The sequence below is a fragment of the Conger conger genome, chromosome 14, assembly GCF_963514075.1.
Source record: "Conger conger chromosome 14, fConCon1.1, whole genome shotgun sequence".
NCBI lineage: Eukaryota > Metazoa > Chordata > Actinopteri > Anguilliformes > Congridae > Conger > Conger conger.
In genome coordinates this window covers 35,224,304-35,242,398 of record NC_083773.1, presented here as the reverse complement: position 1 = coordinate 35,242,398, position 18,095 = coordinate 35,224,304, and the positions used below count along the sequence as shown (strand labels likewise).

The following is an 18,095-nucleotide window of genomic DNA, read 5'->3' as shown; positions in this document are numbered from 1 at the left end:
ACACTTAATCATATGCGGTTGAGAAACATGGTGTCTTGACTGTTTTGTTTTTTCTTCCTGTTTGTTAAGGTTGTGCCCCCAATTCAATAGCTACTGTAGATATTTAGATTAATTCACTTTGCACAGAATAATTAATATGTATTTATTTATTTAGCAGATTTTATTCAGAGGAAGTTGGTCTGCACATGTGTTTAATTGCAGTAATCCTAATGAGTTTTTCCTCTTCTTAAACCTAATTTGCATATTATGCGCATTAATTGGAAATTTGGTTGGTTGAGTGCAGCCATGTATTTTGTATAGTGGATTTTGCATTTAAATACAAATGAGGTTGTTATCAGATTCGTACCACAATTAGTAGTGTTTAGGTCAAGTTACACATCCATATGTCACATGATTTTGGATAAGTGCGGAAAATAACACTGTTAAAATGTATAAAATTGATTTTGTCATGGCAGTCTGATTCCTAAGAGTAAAGCATGAAAATAAAAACCGTGCTAAATTTCTGTTTCCATTACACACGTGCCACGAATCACTGAACAAGATAATAATAATAGATAATACCCTGTAGAATACTTTGTAATATGCAGCATTAGGATCCAAACAATGACCGTATTTTGCAAAAGAACAGTGTGGTCTCCTTCAGTAGATTTGTTGCATATTTACAAACCGGCCAGAGTCTGTTGTCTTGTTTCCAAGAATGTAATCCATTGCAGGCAGACAGTATTGGCCAAGAAATCCCTCAGACTAGTTAAATCGGCGCACAGTTGCTGCAAATATCCACATTCTGGCAGGGTATTCGTCATTGTCTGCGACAGACATCCTCCATTCATTGGTTTGGCAGGAGAGATCAGTGATATTCTTACCCCCAGTTCTGGACCTTATAGAGTTATTTTCATCCGGGCAGAAGGAGGGGTGATATAGCCACCCTGACCAGTCAGCCGTGCTCACACAGACCACGGTTGGGCTGTGCAAACACTTTTCACTGCAGGGCCAGGGACAGATGGGGCACTCCCTTGAGATTTTACCCACAATGCCTTGCGAACGGGGACACAAGGTGTGATGTAAATCTGTGGCTTAATGCAGTTTAACTGAACCGATGGCTGATGAAACCCTGGATAACGTTGTACTGCATACTGTATGAAACATCATATTGAGTATTTAAGCAACATCGTATTAATAATAAAGGAGTTATTTTATTGAATGATACAACAGTGATTAAAAAGTCATATCAAACTGCTTAACGACGTAGATCATAGATTGCTGAAGATAGATCACAACCACATTTAACCTAGCGGTATCCATTTTGCACTGTAAGTAGGATTTATTTATTTATTTTGAATTGAGTTTTTAATTCATAAATCATTAAAGCTAACACGCCAAACAGAGTTTGTGCAGGGAACATAAAAATGGCGATACTTTCGATAAGAATACTCTTACACTGATAATTTCCTCTCTGAAGCGTATAACGTGCTCTTTAGACACTGAGGCTTTCACTGAGTCTCCCAGACTTGCGCACCGTTTACTGTGGAAAGGAGGAAATGGCCCCCCTAACAAGCAATAAACCAGGACGATAGCAAGGTCGTGATAATGAATCCTTACTGACACATGCAGACAATGTGGTTTATCTCATTACCAATATGCAGTGCTCAGTGTTCAGTCTGTCTTATCTCACTTCCACGGATATGTCTCCATTACACACACATCAACAGCACAGGCATACAGTAGCTACTCACATATACCCTGCAGATGTACTGTATAGTACAGACATGCATAGATTACACATTATACATATATATTATATACAGTGTTACATATAAATATATACATACATACAGTAGCTGCAGACATACACATTATAGATATATAAGTACAGAGAGAACCCTTAATAGAAACATCATACAGACATGAATAGATTATAGATATCCAGGACAGACATAAATTAGATATACAGGAGATGTACTATATTCGGTACTGATATAAAATACACATAATTGAAAAAGAGGAAGGATTTTCTTTTTTTATATGCGGGGTGAGTTCAACAGCAAGCGAATGTGTCCATAGCATTTTGAAGAGAGGATGAAAGAAAAAAAGCAGGAGAACGAGGGAGGAAAAGAGAGAAGGAGGGAGGAAGCGCAGGGGAACGGTGAGAGATCTGAATCCGGGAAAAAGGTGCAGACAGAGAGGGGGAGGGGAGGATCGGGGGGTAGGGGGATGGGTTAGGGAGATATATCGCTACATGCTGCTGGAGTCAAGGGGTTGCCATGGTGATGGGGAGACAGGGATGAGGGCGGGAGGGAGAAGGGAGGGAGGGGTGTTTTCACCTCACGTACACACAACAGGATGACATCACTGATATCCACACTGGCAGAGGCTCACACACATACACACCGGTACACACACACACGCACACACACTCACACTCAGACACACACACACAGACACAAAAACACACACCAGAGCACTCACTCACAGGTAAGATAAATTAATTAATAAATACATAAATAAATTAAAAAAACAAAAATAAATAAATCAAAATGCGCTTCTCCATCATTCATCGTTCACAGAAGTCTGGCTCGCATCCGAAATGATTCTGCAAAACAGTTCATTAGTCAGACTAGTGAGTCATTTCCAGTAAGACCCTGTGTGTTTGTGTGTGTGTGTGAAGAGGCTGATTAAAGTGGCCTTAAAGTGTATAACGTTGGATTTATACCCTGGATATATAATACATGTACATGTTAGATAATGGATGAATGGATTAATACATTGATTGGTAACAATAATAAACAGTATACGAAGAATCTCTAAAATGCATAATATAACAACTCAACTTAACTAATAATATTTTTGGTTCTCCGTGAAGCATCAACAGAGACATTGAAATTAATCAGTATGCTGACTTATTTTTTTCAATCGATGATTCTTTATTTTGTAGCTCTGTTTGCGACACTGCCCAGTTGCTGAGCCACGGGTTCAGTGCGGTTTGCCTGTCGATGTAAATGTTAGCTAATGGCTTGGGCTGCTGTGACATAGCAGAACAAAATGACCAATGTAAGTGGCTAGCTTGGTAACTAGATCAAACCCTTCATTTTCATTGTAAATACATTGCTAACTTGATAATTTATCTAACCTGTAACTGAGGATAATCGACACAGTTAAAAGATGGCATGTATTTATGGTGATAGGTAGCTAACTGTAATTGTAAAATAACGATACATGTTATGCACTGAATTAGGTTATGTTTTCTGACTAGATTGGGCATGGCTAGTCGGCTACATTACGCATATGGAACCTGGGATTATCTAATGTGCTTTTTCCACTGGTATAGGTTTGCTGCATAAAATAAGTAACTTGCTATTAATTGTATTAGCTTTCATTATGAATGAAACGTAAAGGGCAAGACGGTATCAGGAGCTAAGTGCAATGCGTTCCCAATAAGACTTGGCTAGCTGCTGTCTTAAAGAGTTGCACACACAGACATGTAATGGAAGATAATGGATTTGAATGCTAAATAATTAAGTAGCTTTAACAGAATTAGAACATGGAATCAGTCTGCAGCCCTCATTCTGTTAGGGTATTTATTATTGTTTTTCCCTACGGCACTAGTTTTTGTTAAGACTAAGAGAAGGGAGCGAATCTGATTCTGTTGAGGGAAGACCTATCCGACACCACATGGATGGTGTATTATTGCGTTTTATTTTATTATGGTTCGAGGTTGATGCGAGTCCGCTTCATTTAGGGCTTGTTACTGATGTTTCCTTTGCATTCACTTGGTTGGGAATGTTGTTAGCCAGATGTAGCACTATGTCGGGCTTATGTTCTTACTGTAAGGTGTTCTGGACAACAGCATCTGTTTAATGAACGTTAATTTAATGTAATGCTATGATTTCATACGAATGGTTATACACTGTACCTTTAATTGTTATTGTACATTTATATCCTTCTGATTGTAATTCTGTGCTGATCTATTACACATGTATAGCGTAATACACATTAATTGTGTACACTTTCACCTTTTCAGTATGAACACATTAAACTAAACATAAAAAAGTAAAACTAGAGAGAGAGAGAGAGAGAGAGAGAGAGAGAGAGAGAGAGAGAGAGAGAGAGAGAGAGATTACCCAGCCATGGCCTTCTCAGACACTAGACCAAAACCCAATCTGGGATATTCAGGAATGGCGACTGACTGTGTTTTCCAAGCTGATTGAATTTCTCACTGAGCAGCGCTGTGGTATTCTTCCTGCAGAATTCCAGATGCTGCTAGACTGTGCCCTGGGGCGCGCAGACAGTGGCCACACATACTGACCCAGCACCCTTTTAATACCCTTCATACGGGTGTTTCAGAATGCATTCAGCTGCATATTCACTATGTGTTGTGCTGTGATGATCATGTATCAATGAATAGCATTCAAGTGAGTAGCCTGCAGTTAAATATCTTAGCTGCCTGAGGCATATTGGTGCAGTTCAGTGCAGCAACCAGTGTTTGACAACATGGTTCAGTACAGCAATGAGTGTTTGACTACACAGCACAGTACAGCAATGAGTGTTTGAGTACACAGCACAGTACAGTAATGAGTATTTGACTACACAGTGCAGTACAGTACCCAGTGTTTGACTACACAGCACAGTACAGCAATGAGTGTTTGACTACACAGCACAGTACAGTAATGAGTATTTGACTACACAGTGCAGTACAGTACCCAGTGTTTGACTACACAGCACAGTACAGCAATGAGTGTTTGACTACACAGCACAGTACAGTAATGAGTATTTGACTACACAGCACAGTACAGCAATGAGTGTTTGACTACACAGCACAGTACAGTAATGAGTATTTGACTACACAGTGCAGTACAGTACCCAGTGTTTGACTACACAGCACAGTACAGCAATGAGTGTTTGACTACACAGCACAGTACAGTAATGAGTATTTGACTACACAGTGCAGTACAGTAACCAGTGTTTGACTACACAGTGCCGTACAGCAATGAGTGTTTGGCTACACAGCACAGTACAGCAATGAGTGTTTGACACTTTCACTTTCCAATTTCAGTTCCTGCAAGTGCATGTAGAGTAGGTGGCTGTCAGTGTTGATCCCTTTCGTATACTGCTGAGATGTTCTTTAGTAGCATCATCCAGGTGGCATTTCTTAGGCACAGATACTGCTATCAGTCAGTTTGCATCCTGCTTTGCATCACACCGTTCTAAAACATTTTTATGAGTGAATACATCTCATTATGGTCAGATAATATTAGCTCCTTGCCAAATTAAAGTTTTTTTTTTCACTTGTGCATCTTCATCCATCCATCCTGGGTTTTAGCACTGTTGATCATTGCTGCAGGTCATGGTCCTGGCTTGGTGCCTTCTCATGGAGGTTGGTGGTAGCTGCTAGCATGTCAGGTTTCTTACATAGTTGTAATTAGATTAGTTCATTTTTCAATAAATGTGCTATTTATTTTTAATTGATTTTAAGTGGAACATTTTTTTAAATTTGCTCTTAGATATTTCACCTGTATCTTTAGTATCTTTCTGTTTTGTTTTCATTGGATATTGCCACTCAATTTTATTCAGATTTGCAGCTTAGTGTTCGCCATATTGATTGGAATGTTACTGTTAGAGTTGTATATTTTGAAAGCAGTCCAGATTAAGTGTAAAAATGTATAATACTGTACCAATTTAAATTCAAATATTCAATATGTTGAGTGTTTTCACAGTGAAAGCAGTCAAATTTGCATTTTGTGTTGTGACTAGCCTGTGTTAGCGTATTATGTTCTGCTATGTGCTTTCACATGAACTACAAGGCCTGAAGCTGCTGTTGCTATCGTGCTATCGTGCTATGAGCTCACATCAAATCCCCTCGGGTACAAAGCCCAGAGTCAGCTGAGACAGGTGAGCTGGGTTCTCTAAAGCCAGGCTAAACTCATTTGAACTTACTCATATCCTCCTGAGATCCGGCAGAAATCTCTTTTTTTTTACATGATACAAGTGTCTTGGATGAAAAAAACAGTCATAGTGCTGTGAAAATATTTTCCAAAAACATTTTTTCCCATTTGAATTTAAATGTATTGTGCCGTAGGTTTCAGCATAGTAGGAGGTTATGCTCTGCCAGCTGAAGAAGACCTGTAGTCACAATGCAGGGGATAACATTGCACTTTAGGTCGTGTGTAGCAGTTTGTGGTTGTGTGTGTTGCAGCCCTTTGATATTTACAGACCTCAGGCAGTGTGACAGTATGGGTGGAATGACTATGCAGACAGAGAGAGAGAGAGAGGGAGAGAGAGAGAGTGGAAGAAAGAGAGCGAGGGAAAGAGAGACAGACGGGAGTAGGCGGGACTAAGGCCCCTCACTCCCCAAGAGGAGAGTAAATAGTGGGTATGAATTATGAATGTTGGCGAATTTGGGGCAAATTGTTCTGACAGAGATGGGACCTGATATAAATAATTAACTCTGCGCTGAGGGTCTGAATTAACTCACACACTAACCCTGCCCCCCACACTCCGCCATTATTTTTGGACTAAATTAATCTCTCGCTTCCCGTTTCTCTCTCTGCCCCCCTTTCTTTCAGTATCTTCCTCCGTATCTCAGAGAGAATAGCCCACAGGGAGAGGGAGAGGGAGGGGGAGGAAGGGGGAGGGGGCATGTATTGGTTTTTTCACCCCCCCCGTGTTGCCCTTACACATTCACACAGCTGGAGCTGTTCAATATTTAAAGAGCACGGATGACGAGACACGTCTCATGCACACAGATACGCACACTCATCAGTTCACACACACACACACACACAAACTCATATACACACGCACACACACACACACTCACACTCACACTCATATACACACGCACACACACACACACACACACGCACACACACTCAAACTCATATACACACACACACACACACACACTCAAACTCATATACATACACACACACACACACACACACACAAACTTGTATACACACATGCACACGCACATGCACACAGATACGCACACTCATCAGTTCACACACACGCACACACACACACACACTCAAACTCATATACACACGCACACACACACACACACACACAAACTCGTATACACACATGCACACATACATGCACATGCACACATACGCACACTCATCAGTTCACACACACACACACACACACACACAAACTCATATACACACGCACACACACACACACACACACACTCACACTCACACAAACTCATATACATTCACGCACACCCACAAACACACACGTACACACACACTTCAGCACCTTTCAAACACACACATACTCACACAAACTCATATACATTCACACACACCCACAAACACACACACACACACACACACTCACACAAACTCATATACATTCACAAAAACACCCACAAACACACACACACACACAGTGTAAAGTGAAGCATGGTCCGGAATGAGAGATGAGAGTAATTAACAAATAAAAATAGTGTGTTGAGCATGACTACCGCTGGGATTTGCTCTTTGTGTTGGGCCGGTGTCCGCAGCTGACAGATGATGTTTTTATTGAGTGTGTTTTTGGGCGGGGCTTCCAGATGGAGTGGGGCTATAATGCACAAGTGCAACCCTCTGTCGCCTTTACTGTGTGTGTGTGTGTTTGTGTGTATATGAGTGTGTGTGTGTGTGCGTGGGTGTGCGTGTGTGTGTGCAAATCTGTGCGTATGTGAGTGTGTGTATGTGTCTGTGTGTATATGTGAGTGTGTGTGTGCGTGTGTGTGTGTGCGTGTGTTTGTATGTGTGTGTGTGTGTGCGTGTCTGTGTGTATATGAGTGTGTGTGTGTCTGTGTGTGTATATGAGTGTGTGTGTCGCATGTGTGTGTGTGTGCATGTCTGTGTGTGTATATGAGTGTGTATGTGTATATCTGTGTGTCTGCATGTGTGTGTATGTGTCTGTGTGTATACATGAGTATGTGTGCGTGTCTGTGTGTATACATGAGTGTGTGTGCGTGTCTGTGTGTGTTTATGAGTGTGTGTATGTGGCTCCCTATCCTGACTCACCCTCCTCTCCTCGTCCATAGCCGCTCTGCTCCTCTTTGTGGGGTCGGCTCTCACAGCCCCCCCCCCCCCCCCAGTGGCGCACTGCCAGGTAAGGTGGCGGCGGATTGGTAGGGCGGGGGGGGCGGGGGGGGCGGGGGGGCGGGGCCTCGGTCACATTAGCGGCACGCTTCCTCCGCAGCGTCCCGTAAAACAGAAACCCGATCCGGCGGTTTGGAAGAGCTCCTTCCTCCGCCACCCGAGTCCCCCAGGACCAGCTACGACCCCCGGGGTGAATCTGTCAGCTGCCAGGGAGGAAGTCACTGAGCCGCACACCGTCCAGCGGACAGGAACAAAAGCTGAGAGGGAGGGAGGGAGGGGGAGAGTGTGGGGGAAGAATGAGAGGAGCGAGAGAGGGAGAGAGGGAGAGAGAGATAATGAATTGCTTGGGAGATCTGATGTGTAATTAAGGTTGGGTGCTTGCTTCCACAGCTGTCACTCTGAATCACAACCCCCCACCCTGCCCCTTATTTCAGGGGTGCGTCAGCAGTATCAAATGCAGTCTCATTTTACACATTATTTAATGTATCGATATTATTCTCCGACTAGTGGTTCTCGTTTCCATGGATGCTTCTTTGTTTGGTGTCTTTCAGGAAATGAATCTTATAGGTTTGTAAATATTGAGAAATTCAGGACAAACCATTTCCTGTTTCTGTTGCCATTGTTATCTGACCCAATTAATTACGGTTAATCTTAAGATTCCGGGCCGAAAATAAATAGATGAACACCTCCAATAGGAAGTGATGTATTTTGTCAAATCATTGTACTATTTTTAACTGCATATGGGTTTTTCTTATATGGGTTTTTACTTCTGTTTTTGCAATTATTTTTCAGTCTGTTGCGAATTAAACATCTTTAGTAGCACATTTGTGAAACGTGTGGTCTGATTTTGTGTCCTTTATTCAGTGGCAGTTAAAGTGCCTTTGATTTAATTAGGCGGTGATGATTTAGGGTGTATCCTTTTCTTCCTATTGTCCAGCTGCTCCCTGGCTAAACTGGGTGTGGCCTGTCCTCTGCCTCAACTGGACTGTGCTCAGAAAACTTACCTGGCTTGAATTATATGCGGCCACAAACTTCACCTTGCCTGAACTGGATCGGCTTATTCCAGTTGTTTATTTTTCTCCTCATTTTTCCTTTCCTTGCTCCTAACCCAAGAATCGATTGAAGTCCGCCATCTTTAAGGACATTCCAGCCCCTTAAATGTTCCATTTAGGACCTAGAATTAGAGGTTAGGAACTCCCAAACTTTCCTTTGAGCAAGGAAACACCAGCGCATCCTTTGCAGAATTATTTCTTTGGAAAGCCTGACGTATAAATGATCGACCTGTGGATCCACCTCTCCCCGTCTGCCATGTCCGTCACTGACGTGGCTTGGAATTCACGTTTTCTTGACTTCCCCCATCTTTATATTTTTTTCTTTACTCTTTTCCCAGCTTTTCTCGATGGGTGGAGCTAGGAGTAGAAAAAATAGAGAAAAATAAAAAAAGAGGAGAAACATAAGTGATTGTGTTGCCTTGCCTGAATTGGACATGGCCAGAAATTTCACCTTGCCTGACCAAGGTGTGGTCACCAATCCAACCTGGCCTAAATAGGGGATGGTCATGAACCACTCCCTGTCTGAACTGGACGATGGTCAGGAAGTTCACCTGACTTGAACTGGATGTATTTTTAAAATTTGCCTTGCCTGAACCGGCTGTGGTCATCAACCACTCCCACTTATTGAACCTATATGTTCCAGGTAGACAAACAAAACAACAACATCAGAAATACCCTGCTACCGTAAAGCACTCTGATTATCGACTCATTAATCATTAATGTCATGTCGATCCCAGCTGCCTTCTTGCAAAATCTAAGACGGAAATCTTTGAGTCAAAGAGACACAAACGGCACACACGAGCACGTCTACGGAGTCGTCCGGTCCAAATGAACCGCACAGAAAGGTTATTTCTGATTACCTATTAGTAAAATGCGAAATCTACAGTGAGTACAAAGCGTTTTTGCGGTTTGATTGTACCTGGACTTGACTGTCACCATCGATAAAAGCCAGACAGATGCAGGATAAGCGCTCTCCTGGAGATGCTGAACCCCGCCTCATCCGCACATTTAGCTAATTAGCTCCATCCTGCCATCAATCTCCCTTTGACCCTGACGACTCAATGTCTCTATATCTCCAGTCTGGTGGCACGGAGTGTCCCTTTCTTGTGTGTCATCTTTTTGGTCATATCTCCGTGTCTGTCCTTATTCATCCTGATAATCGGTGTCTACTCACTGTTTTCCGGAAGGGTCCAATTGAAATAGTTCAAATATTTCCCTGTTCGTCGTGTCCTTCTACGTTCTTATCCTCCGCAAGGCCCTTTATTTTCCTAACGCGACCTCTCCTGTCCTCTCCTCCACCCCTCCCCTCCCTCTCTGCCCTCCCTCAATCTGTCCATGTCTGCTCCTCCCCTCCTGTTCCCTCTCTCCCCCACCCTTTCATCTTCCAGCGGGAGAGACGGAGGAGAGAAAGCAGAGGCGGCAGACACACGTGCCGAACAGAGACCCTCGGCTCACCGTCCGGGAGGAGAGCGTGCGTGTGTGTGTGTGTGAGAGACAGCGGCAGTCCGCGCGGCGCGTGTGTGAGCGAGCGTTTGCGTCTCTGCGGCGCGGGAGAGCGCGTGCGTGCGGCAGGCGAGCATCAGACGAAGCCGGGCGTGTACATGAAGGCGTGCGCGAGTTTGATGGGACAGTGAGACATGCCTTCAGCGACGCATCAGCGGCCCTGGGGCGGGAGACGGAACGCTCCTCTCTCCCTCCACCTGCTCTTTCTCCTCTCATCCCTCCTTCCAGGGCCTGTCCAGGGGGCTATCCATATCCCCCTCAAATGTGAGTACCGTCTTTTCATTTTTTTCTTACAGTCTACTGTCGGTCTATATCACACAGACTGCAAAATGCAAGATTTAAATCTCTTTAAAAGACACATTATTTCATATATTTGATATTTTATATGCAGATTCTTATTTTGATGTTTATAGTTTTATAGCCTTTTTATTATTTTATGTTGTTTTCATTCTACTACTGCATATTTTCTCAATTATATTATTGTATTATTACCTGTCATCCTTAAATCCATAAGACGGCCACTGAAAACACTAGAAATATAAATATGGAGGTCCTGAGAATACGTTTCCAAACTAAATTGCCCCGCCCCCTTTTGTGTGTGGGGGGTGGTCTCTATTCCAAATGGACGGTACCTTTAGATAGAGGGTCATCGTGGAGAGGCTGAATATTGAGCCTTTCTGTGGATGTTTCTGAGATGCAGTATGACGCAATGATGTAAAACAAAAGCAGACCCCCCCCTCTCCCCACACACAAACACTCTTTTTCTCTCTCTCTCTCTCTCTCTCTCTCTCGCTCTCTCACACACACACACACACACACACACACACGCACACATCAACTAAATCGCCGACCCTCAGGGTTTGGGGGTTCAAAGTTCAAAAGTCCCAGACAGATGAGGAGAGGGGAGGTCAAAATGTCGTCGTTCAATTTGTGAGAGAGGGGAAGGAGAGAGCGCACTGGTGGGAGAGGCAGAGGGGGAAGAAAGGGAGGGCAGCTTTGATTTAATCTGTTTTTCTCTAAAGTCTTATGTGTTTATAGCTGACAGATGAAAATGAGCCTTTTTTTCATGACCCTAAGGAGGCAATTGAAAATAATACAAACAGCATATGCGCACGCATAAACACACTCACACAAAGCTGTACAGCACACATGCAGTCATGCACACTCTCTCTCTCACATACTGATTGTGTACAAATCTGACTCTACTGATTGCATGTGTATGTGCATGTGTCTGTGCGTTACTAATCTTTTTCTCTGAATTCCTCTCTATTGCTGTTCATACTGGACAAACAGACCAAATAAGTAACTGTAAGTATATTTTCCCAACCAGATTCTGTGTCTCTCTCATAGTCCTACTGAATGCATCCTGATAGGCCACGCTGCTTTCCACCTTTCCTGTGTTTATGTTTCTACATGTCTGAGTTATGTCATATTACCCTCACACTGTTCATGAGAGATGGAGAGAGATGAAGATGGAGAAGTCATTCAGCAAAGAGGCAGGAGAACTAGGGGGCAGCCTGTAGTGTAGCGTTAAGGCTACATGACTGGGCCCCACATGGTTGGTGGTTCAATCCCCAGTGTAGCCAAGATAAGATCTGTGCAGCTGTTGGGCCCTTGAGTATGGCCCCATATTTCTCCAGGGGGGATTGTCCCCTATTTAGTCTAATCAAATTGGAAGTTGGTTTCAGGAGGTTCACTGTTTAACCCCAGTGAGCATATGTGTGGCTGCTGAGTTTCTAAGACCAGTCTGGTATCTATTAAGGCTCTGTTCCAGTGTGTGGATGGACCTTATGATCTGGTATCTATTAAGGCTCTGTTCCAGTGTGTGGATGGATCTTATGATCTGGTATCTGTTAAGGCACTGCTCTAGTGTGTGGATGGGCCCCATGGTATGGTATCTTAACCACAGGTACAGGGCGGCCTGTAGTGTAGTGGTTAAGGTACATGACTGGGACCCGCAAGGTCGCTGATTCGATCCCCGGAGTAGCCACAATAAAATTCGCACAGCCATTGGACCCTTGAGCAAGACCCTTAACCTTGCATTGCTCCAGGGGAGGATTGTCTCCTGCTTAGTCTAATCAACTGTATGTCGCTCTGGATAAGAGCATCTGCCAAATGCCATTAATGTAATGTACTGTATCTGTTAAGGCACTGCTCCAGCATGTGGATGGGCCCCATGGTCTGGTATCTGTTAAGGCACTGTTCCAGTGTGTGGATGGGCCCCATGGTCTGGTATCGGTTAAGGTACTGTTCCAGTGTGTGGATGGGCCCCATGGTCTGGTATTGAATCGAGATGTTGCCAGTGCTGACTGGCTGGCAGCCTCACAGGGAATCACATAATTGGCCATAGCATCACCAAAAGAGAGAGGGATTTAGTCGGCCAGGAAAACATCATCTCACCACCCTGACTGGTCAGACAGGAGCCCACAGTCTGCTCTAGCTGCATATGAAGAGTATTCCTCTGTCTAGAGCCTGCGTGAGCTCAGCTTGTGGACCACTGTGTGACAAGAAGCAGCAGTTTGCCGGTGTGTTTGTCCATGTTTGAAATATGTATTTTTATGTTGGTATTTCATATGCAATATTGGTTGGTTGAAGTACATGTCGACCATTTTACTTGCGGTCTATTGATCATTTACTTGAGGGGTATTTTTATGCAGTTGTGCTGTTATATTGACAAGCCCTTGTGTTGAGTGAGTATGAACATCAGTCACTATGGTATAAGTCCGGACTAATTTCCTTTGTCTCTCCTTGCAGTGAAGAAACCGCCAGAGATCACCACCCAGCCAAATTCATCCACAGCCTTTCCTGTTGATGACATCACTCTCATCTGCAATGCCTCTGGGAATCCTCCGCCCACGTCAGTGCCTACTCATCTTGTACTCACTGTTTGCTCAGACATAATGTGGCTGATTCCAACTGTAACTCTCCTGTCTTACAATTTGGGCCAGTGGAGTTAGGAGTTGCAGTCCTCTTGCCCCCAACTTCTCTCCAATAGCTTCAAATCCCCACTACTGAGTCATGCTGTCACACATATTTCTATTTTTTTTATTACCTTTATGAAATAGATATCATAAAATATCCTTTTCCTGGATTCTTCAAACATAACTATGTAGGTGTTAGTTGCCTGCAACAACCGTACAAACAGTTGAGGAAGGAGATCTGTTTAGCATACCAGAACAATCTCACAGTCTATACCAGGCCATTGCCACAGTCTATACCACACCATTACAACATAATCTATACCAGACCATTCCCACACAGTCTATACCAGGTACAGTACCATACACAGTCAGTGGCAGCCATTGCAGCGATGACAAGCCTTTTTTAGTGAAAGTCATTGCTGGATTGCTGCCTCTTATTCCAGCAAATTACTCTGGTTGTTTGCATGGCAGTTCATCGATTATAATACACAAGATGGGCTTGCGCATGACAAGATATGACATCATTAAAACACAGTGATACAGCAATAACCAGCAATAACCTCGCTGCCTCTCTCTCCTGGTTGTGCCAGGTTTCGCTGGACTAAGAACGGGACGTGGTTTGACCCCACCAGTGACCCTGCGATTTCGATCGGGGATAATCCGGGAACATTCACGGTGGTGACACCCGACCCGGCCGAAGAGTACGAGGGGATGTACCGCTGCTACGCCTCCAACGAGCTGGGAACCGCCGTCTCAAACGCAGCCCGGGTCATCATCGAGAGTCAGTTCACTTCTCCGATCGCTGTCAATCCTTCCGCTTCACTCGAATGGTGGAAGTCACGTTTATATAGAGCTGCTCTATTCACGGGGATAAAAGCAAGCCTTCCAATCACGCCCAGCACCATGAGAAATATGGGTTTATCGCTGCCATGCTTTATAAAAATGATTAGCATAAGAATTGCAAAGGGAAAACTGTAAATACGAATAAATACTGTATACTTTTTTATCACTATTACTGTTATAGTCAATGTGAATTGTCTTTACTCTTTCTTATTTCATCATTTAATCTATATTTTATTGCTTGATTTGCCGTGTAAAAGTATTATTATTAATATTATTATTATTATTATTACTACAATAAAACATATCTGTCAACTCCCCTCCTCCCCATTGGTGTCCTACTATTGAGGATTCATTCTGCCTTTTTCTTATTGAGCAGGAGGAGTTACTCTAAATGTAGTCCGGAAAAAGCTCTGCATTTCACATCTATTCATTACATTACATTACATTAATGGCATTTGGCAGACGCTCTTATCCAGAGCGACGTACAACAAAGTGCAAAGTGCATACATAACTCTTTTATAACATAACTCTATTCCATAACTCTTTTATCTATAATCCCAGTTTCCTGTAGGCCATTTTTAAAATTTCACAAAATGACTGCGTACTGGTAGACTTGGGTTAACTATGATGCCAAAGCCTTTTTCAAACATCTTATATTTAGCGATTTCAGAATAAATGATCCTGTCTGCATTGTTGTTGTCATCATAACATTACATTTGGTGATGTTATTTTTAATTTACACATGGTTGCCCAGTTTAAGATTCTGTTATTTATTTTAGCTACACCCCTTGGTATTGTGTCGATTTAATTGATCTGCTACTGACATCTTTATCAAGGGCATTTATGTAAATAAAGAAGAGCAGATGTCCTAACAATAATCCATGTGGGACTCCAATTCCCAGACCACCCCACTCAAATGTAGTCCATCTTATTTTTACAATTTGTATTCTATCCTGAGGGCAGTTTAACTCCTGTCTAGGTCTATAAGGAATTGTCCTCATAACGAACTTATTGTGATTAGGTAATGAATTGTACGAACGTGTTCATGTGCTTGTCTGAATTTTCTGGCCCTAGAACCTGACCAACCCCCTTCTACCCCAATCCTAACCCTTTTCAGATAACCCCACCTTGCCGAAAGACAAGAAGGTGCAAATGGAGGTGGAGGAGGGGCGCAGTGCGGTCCTCAACTGCAACCCCCCCTTTAGCACTGTCCCTCCACACATTCACTGGATGGACAAAGGTGAGTCTGTGTCTGACTTCTGCTTCCAACTGTGTCTGTATCTGTCTTGACGCTGCAAAAAATAACTGTCTTAACAAGCACTTTTCTCTTGTAATAAGACTTAAGATTTTTTTCTCTTAAGTAGAACAGTAAAACAGCTTGTTTTAAGTTAGTTTGCTTGACAAGTTGACAATGTTCTTATTCCATTGGCAAATCTTGAAATGAGTGAAACTGTGGCCGATATTTTCATCGTTTTTTAAAAATAACAGATTATAAGTCTCAATATAAGACTAAAATATTGTTATTTTTAGTTTTTTGTAGAGCAGCTTCTACCTGGGTCTGTGCTGTTTTTGTACTTACTGTTTTGCTAGCATTAAGACAGTGACTCAGCATAATTGGCTGGTCAGCGTACTCGAGATTCTCAGCTGAGTAAAATAGGCTCACACAGGAAGCAGCGGTGATTGCATTGCGCAGGGTTTAAACGCCGCATACGTACGCCGCTATCCGGAGCATTAAGAGATTAAGGCCGTCCTCTTCCCGTCTCCAGGACTGAAGCATTTCGAGCTGAGCGAGAGAGTGACCACCAGCCTGGATGGCAGCCTGTACTTCGCCAACGTGATCGCCAATGACAGCCGGACCGACTACACCTGCAATGCCCATTACATTAGTGCCAGGACTATCCTAGCCATGGAGCCTATATCTCTCACGGTTCACCCTTGTGAGTGTCATACCCGCACCCGTCTAATTTGTCCCACTATGTCTTCCCATTGCGCTTCATTCAGTTTGGTATTAAAATACAATAAACCCTCGTTTAACGCTTAATCCCTTCGCGCAAGCCCTCTAGTGGCCATGGTGCTGGCATCCTGAGACTGCTCAGCTCAGACATTCAGTGCTCCTGCCTATGAGTTGACGAAACTGTGTTCTGGCTTCATTAGTAGAAAAAACCTGACAACTAACTCAAATACGGTGTGTCTAAGTGCCACAATTGTCATGCAGTTCAGCCTGTTAACTAGTCTCATCTGCGACTGGCCTCACTGCATGACAGTAAATCAATCAAGAGGAATTCTGGTGTAATTTTACCACGTCATTCTAGTATCAATATAAATACAATCTTACACGTAGAGCTGTCCCGTTCAATATTCAGTGACCCTCTATTGTTTTGAACAATCCGTTTGAGAAATAAACACGCAAACGGAAAGCAGGGGTAGGCATTTACATCAGTGACACGCAGAATGCAGTGATCCATAACATTACACAGTAATATACGGGCACTTGAGTCGTAATTGTTGTTTTCCTCTGGTTTTTGGAAGCTTTTACCAACTTTGCTGAGTCATTTCCTCGCTCTCTCTCCTCGCTCTCCAGCTAACGCTGTTGTAAGCAGCAGGATGCCCAGGCTGCTGAGTCCCTCTACAGGCCGCAGCTCTCATCTGGCCTTGAGAGGCAAAGGTCTGGTGCTGGAGTGCATCCCAGAAGGACTGTGAGTATGACTGTGCCCGCTGTCTGAGTGACTGTGCCCTCTGTCTGTGTGACTGTGCCCTCTGTCTGTGTGACTGTGCTCTCTGTCTGTGTGACTGTGCCCTCTGTCTGAGTGACTGTGCTCTCTGTCTGTGTGACTATGCCTGGTCTGTGTGACAGGAACCTGTCTGTCTGTGTGACTGTGCCTGGTCTGTGTGACTATGCTCTCTGTCTGTGTGACAGGAACCTGTCTGTCTGTATGACTGTGCTCTCTGTATGACTGTGTTCTCTGTCTGTGTGACTGTGCTCTCTGTCTGTGTGACAGGAACCTGTCTGTCTGAGTGACTGTGCTCTCTGTCTGTGTGACTGTGCTCTCTGTCTGAGTGACTGTACCCTCTGTCTGAGTGACTGTGCCCTATGTCTATGTGACTGTGCTCTCTATCTGTGTGACTGTGCCCTCTGTCTGAGTGACTGTGCTCTCTGTCTGAGTGACTGTGCCCTCTGTCTGTGTGACTGTGCTCTCTGAGTGACTGTGCCCTCTGTCTGAGTGACTGTGCTCTCTGTCTGTGTGACAGGAACCTGTCTGTCTGTATGACTGTGCTCTCTGTATGTCTGAGTGACTGTGCCCTCTGTATGACTGTGTTCTCTGTCTGTGTGACTGTGCTCTCTGTCTGTGTGACTGTGCTGTCTGTCTGAGTGACTGTGGCCTCTGTCTGTGTGACTGTGCTCTCTGAGTGACTGTGCTCTCTGTATGACTGTGTTCTCTGTCTGTGTGACTGTGCTCTCTGTCTGTGTGACAGGAACCTGTCTGTCTGAGTGACTGTGCTCTCTGTCTGTGTGACTGTGCCCTCTGTCTGAGTGACTGTGCCCTATGTCTATGTGACTGTGCTCTCTGTCTGTGTGACTGTGCCCTCTGTCTGAGTGACTGTGCCCTATGTCTATGTGACTGTGCTCTCTGTCTGTGTGACTGTGCCCTATGTCTATGTGACTGTGCTCTCTGTCTGTG

General features: G+C 43.7%; 1 protein-coding gene across 1 annotated transcript in view; it reads left to right on the top strand.

The window, feature by feature from the left end:
* The window catches only part of LOC133109909 (neural cell adhesion molecule L1-like), a 56,484-nt gene that overhangs the window by 8,277 nt on the left and 30,112 nt on the right, over nucleotides 1-18,095 (top strand). The window contains exons 2-7 of the mRNA XM_061219652.1: nucleotides 10,537-10,915; nucleotides 13,406-13,508; nucleotides 14,163-14,353; nucleotides 15,533-15,655; nucleotides 16,182-16,352; nucleotides 16,997-17,111. Coding sequence (XP_061075636.1) covers nucleotides 10,786-10,915; nucleotides 13,406-13,508; nucleotides 14,163-14,353; nucleotides 15,533-15,655; nucleotides 16,182-16,352; nucleotides 16,997-17,111 — 833 coding nt within the window. The 5' untranslated portion in view covers nucleotides 10,537-10,785. The remainder of the gene's footprint in view (nucleotides 1-10,536; nucleotides 10,916-13,405; nucleotides 13,509-14,162; nucleotides 14,354-15,532; nucleotides 15,656-16,181; nucleotides 16,353-16,996; nucleotides 17,112-18,095) is intronic.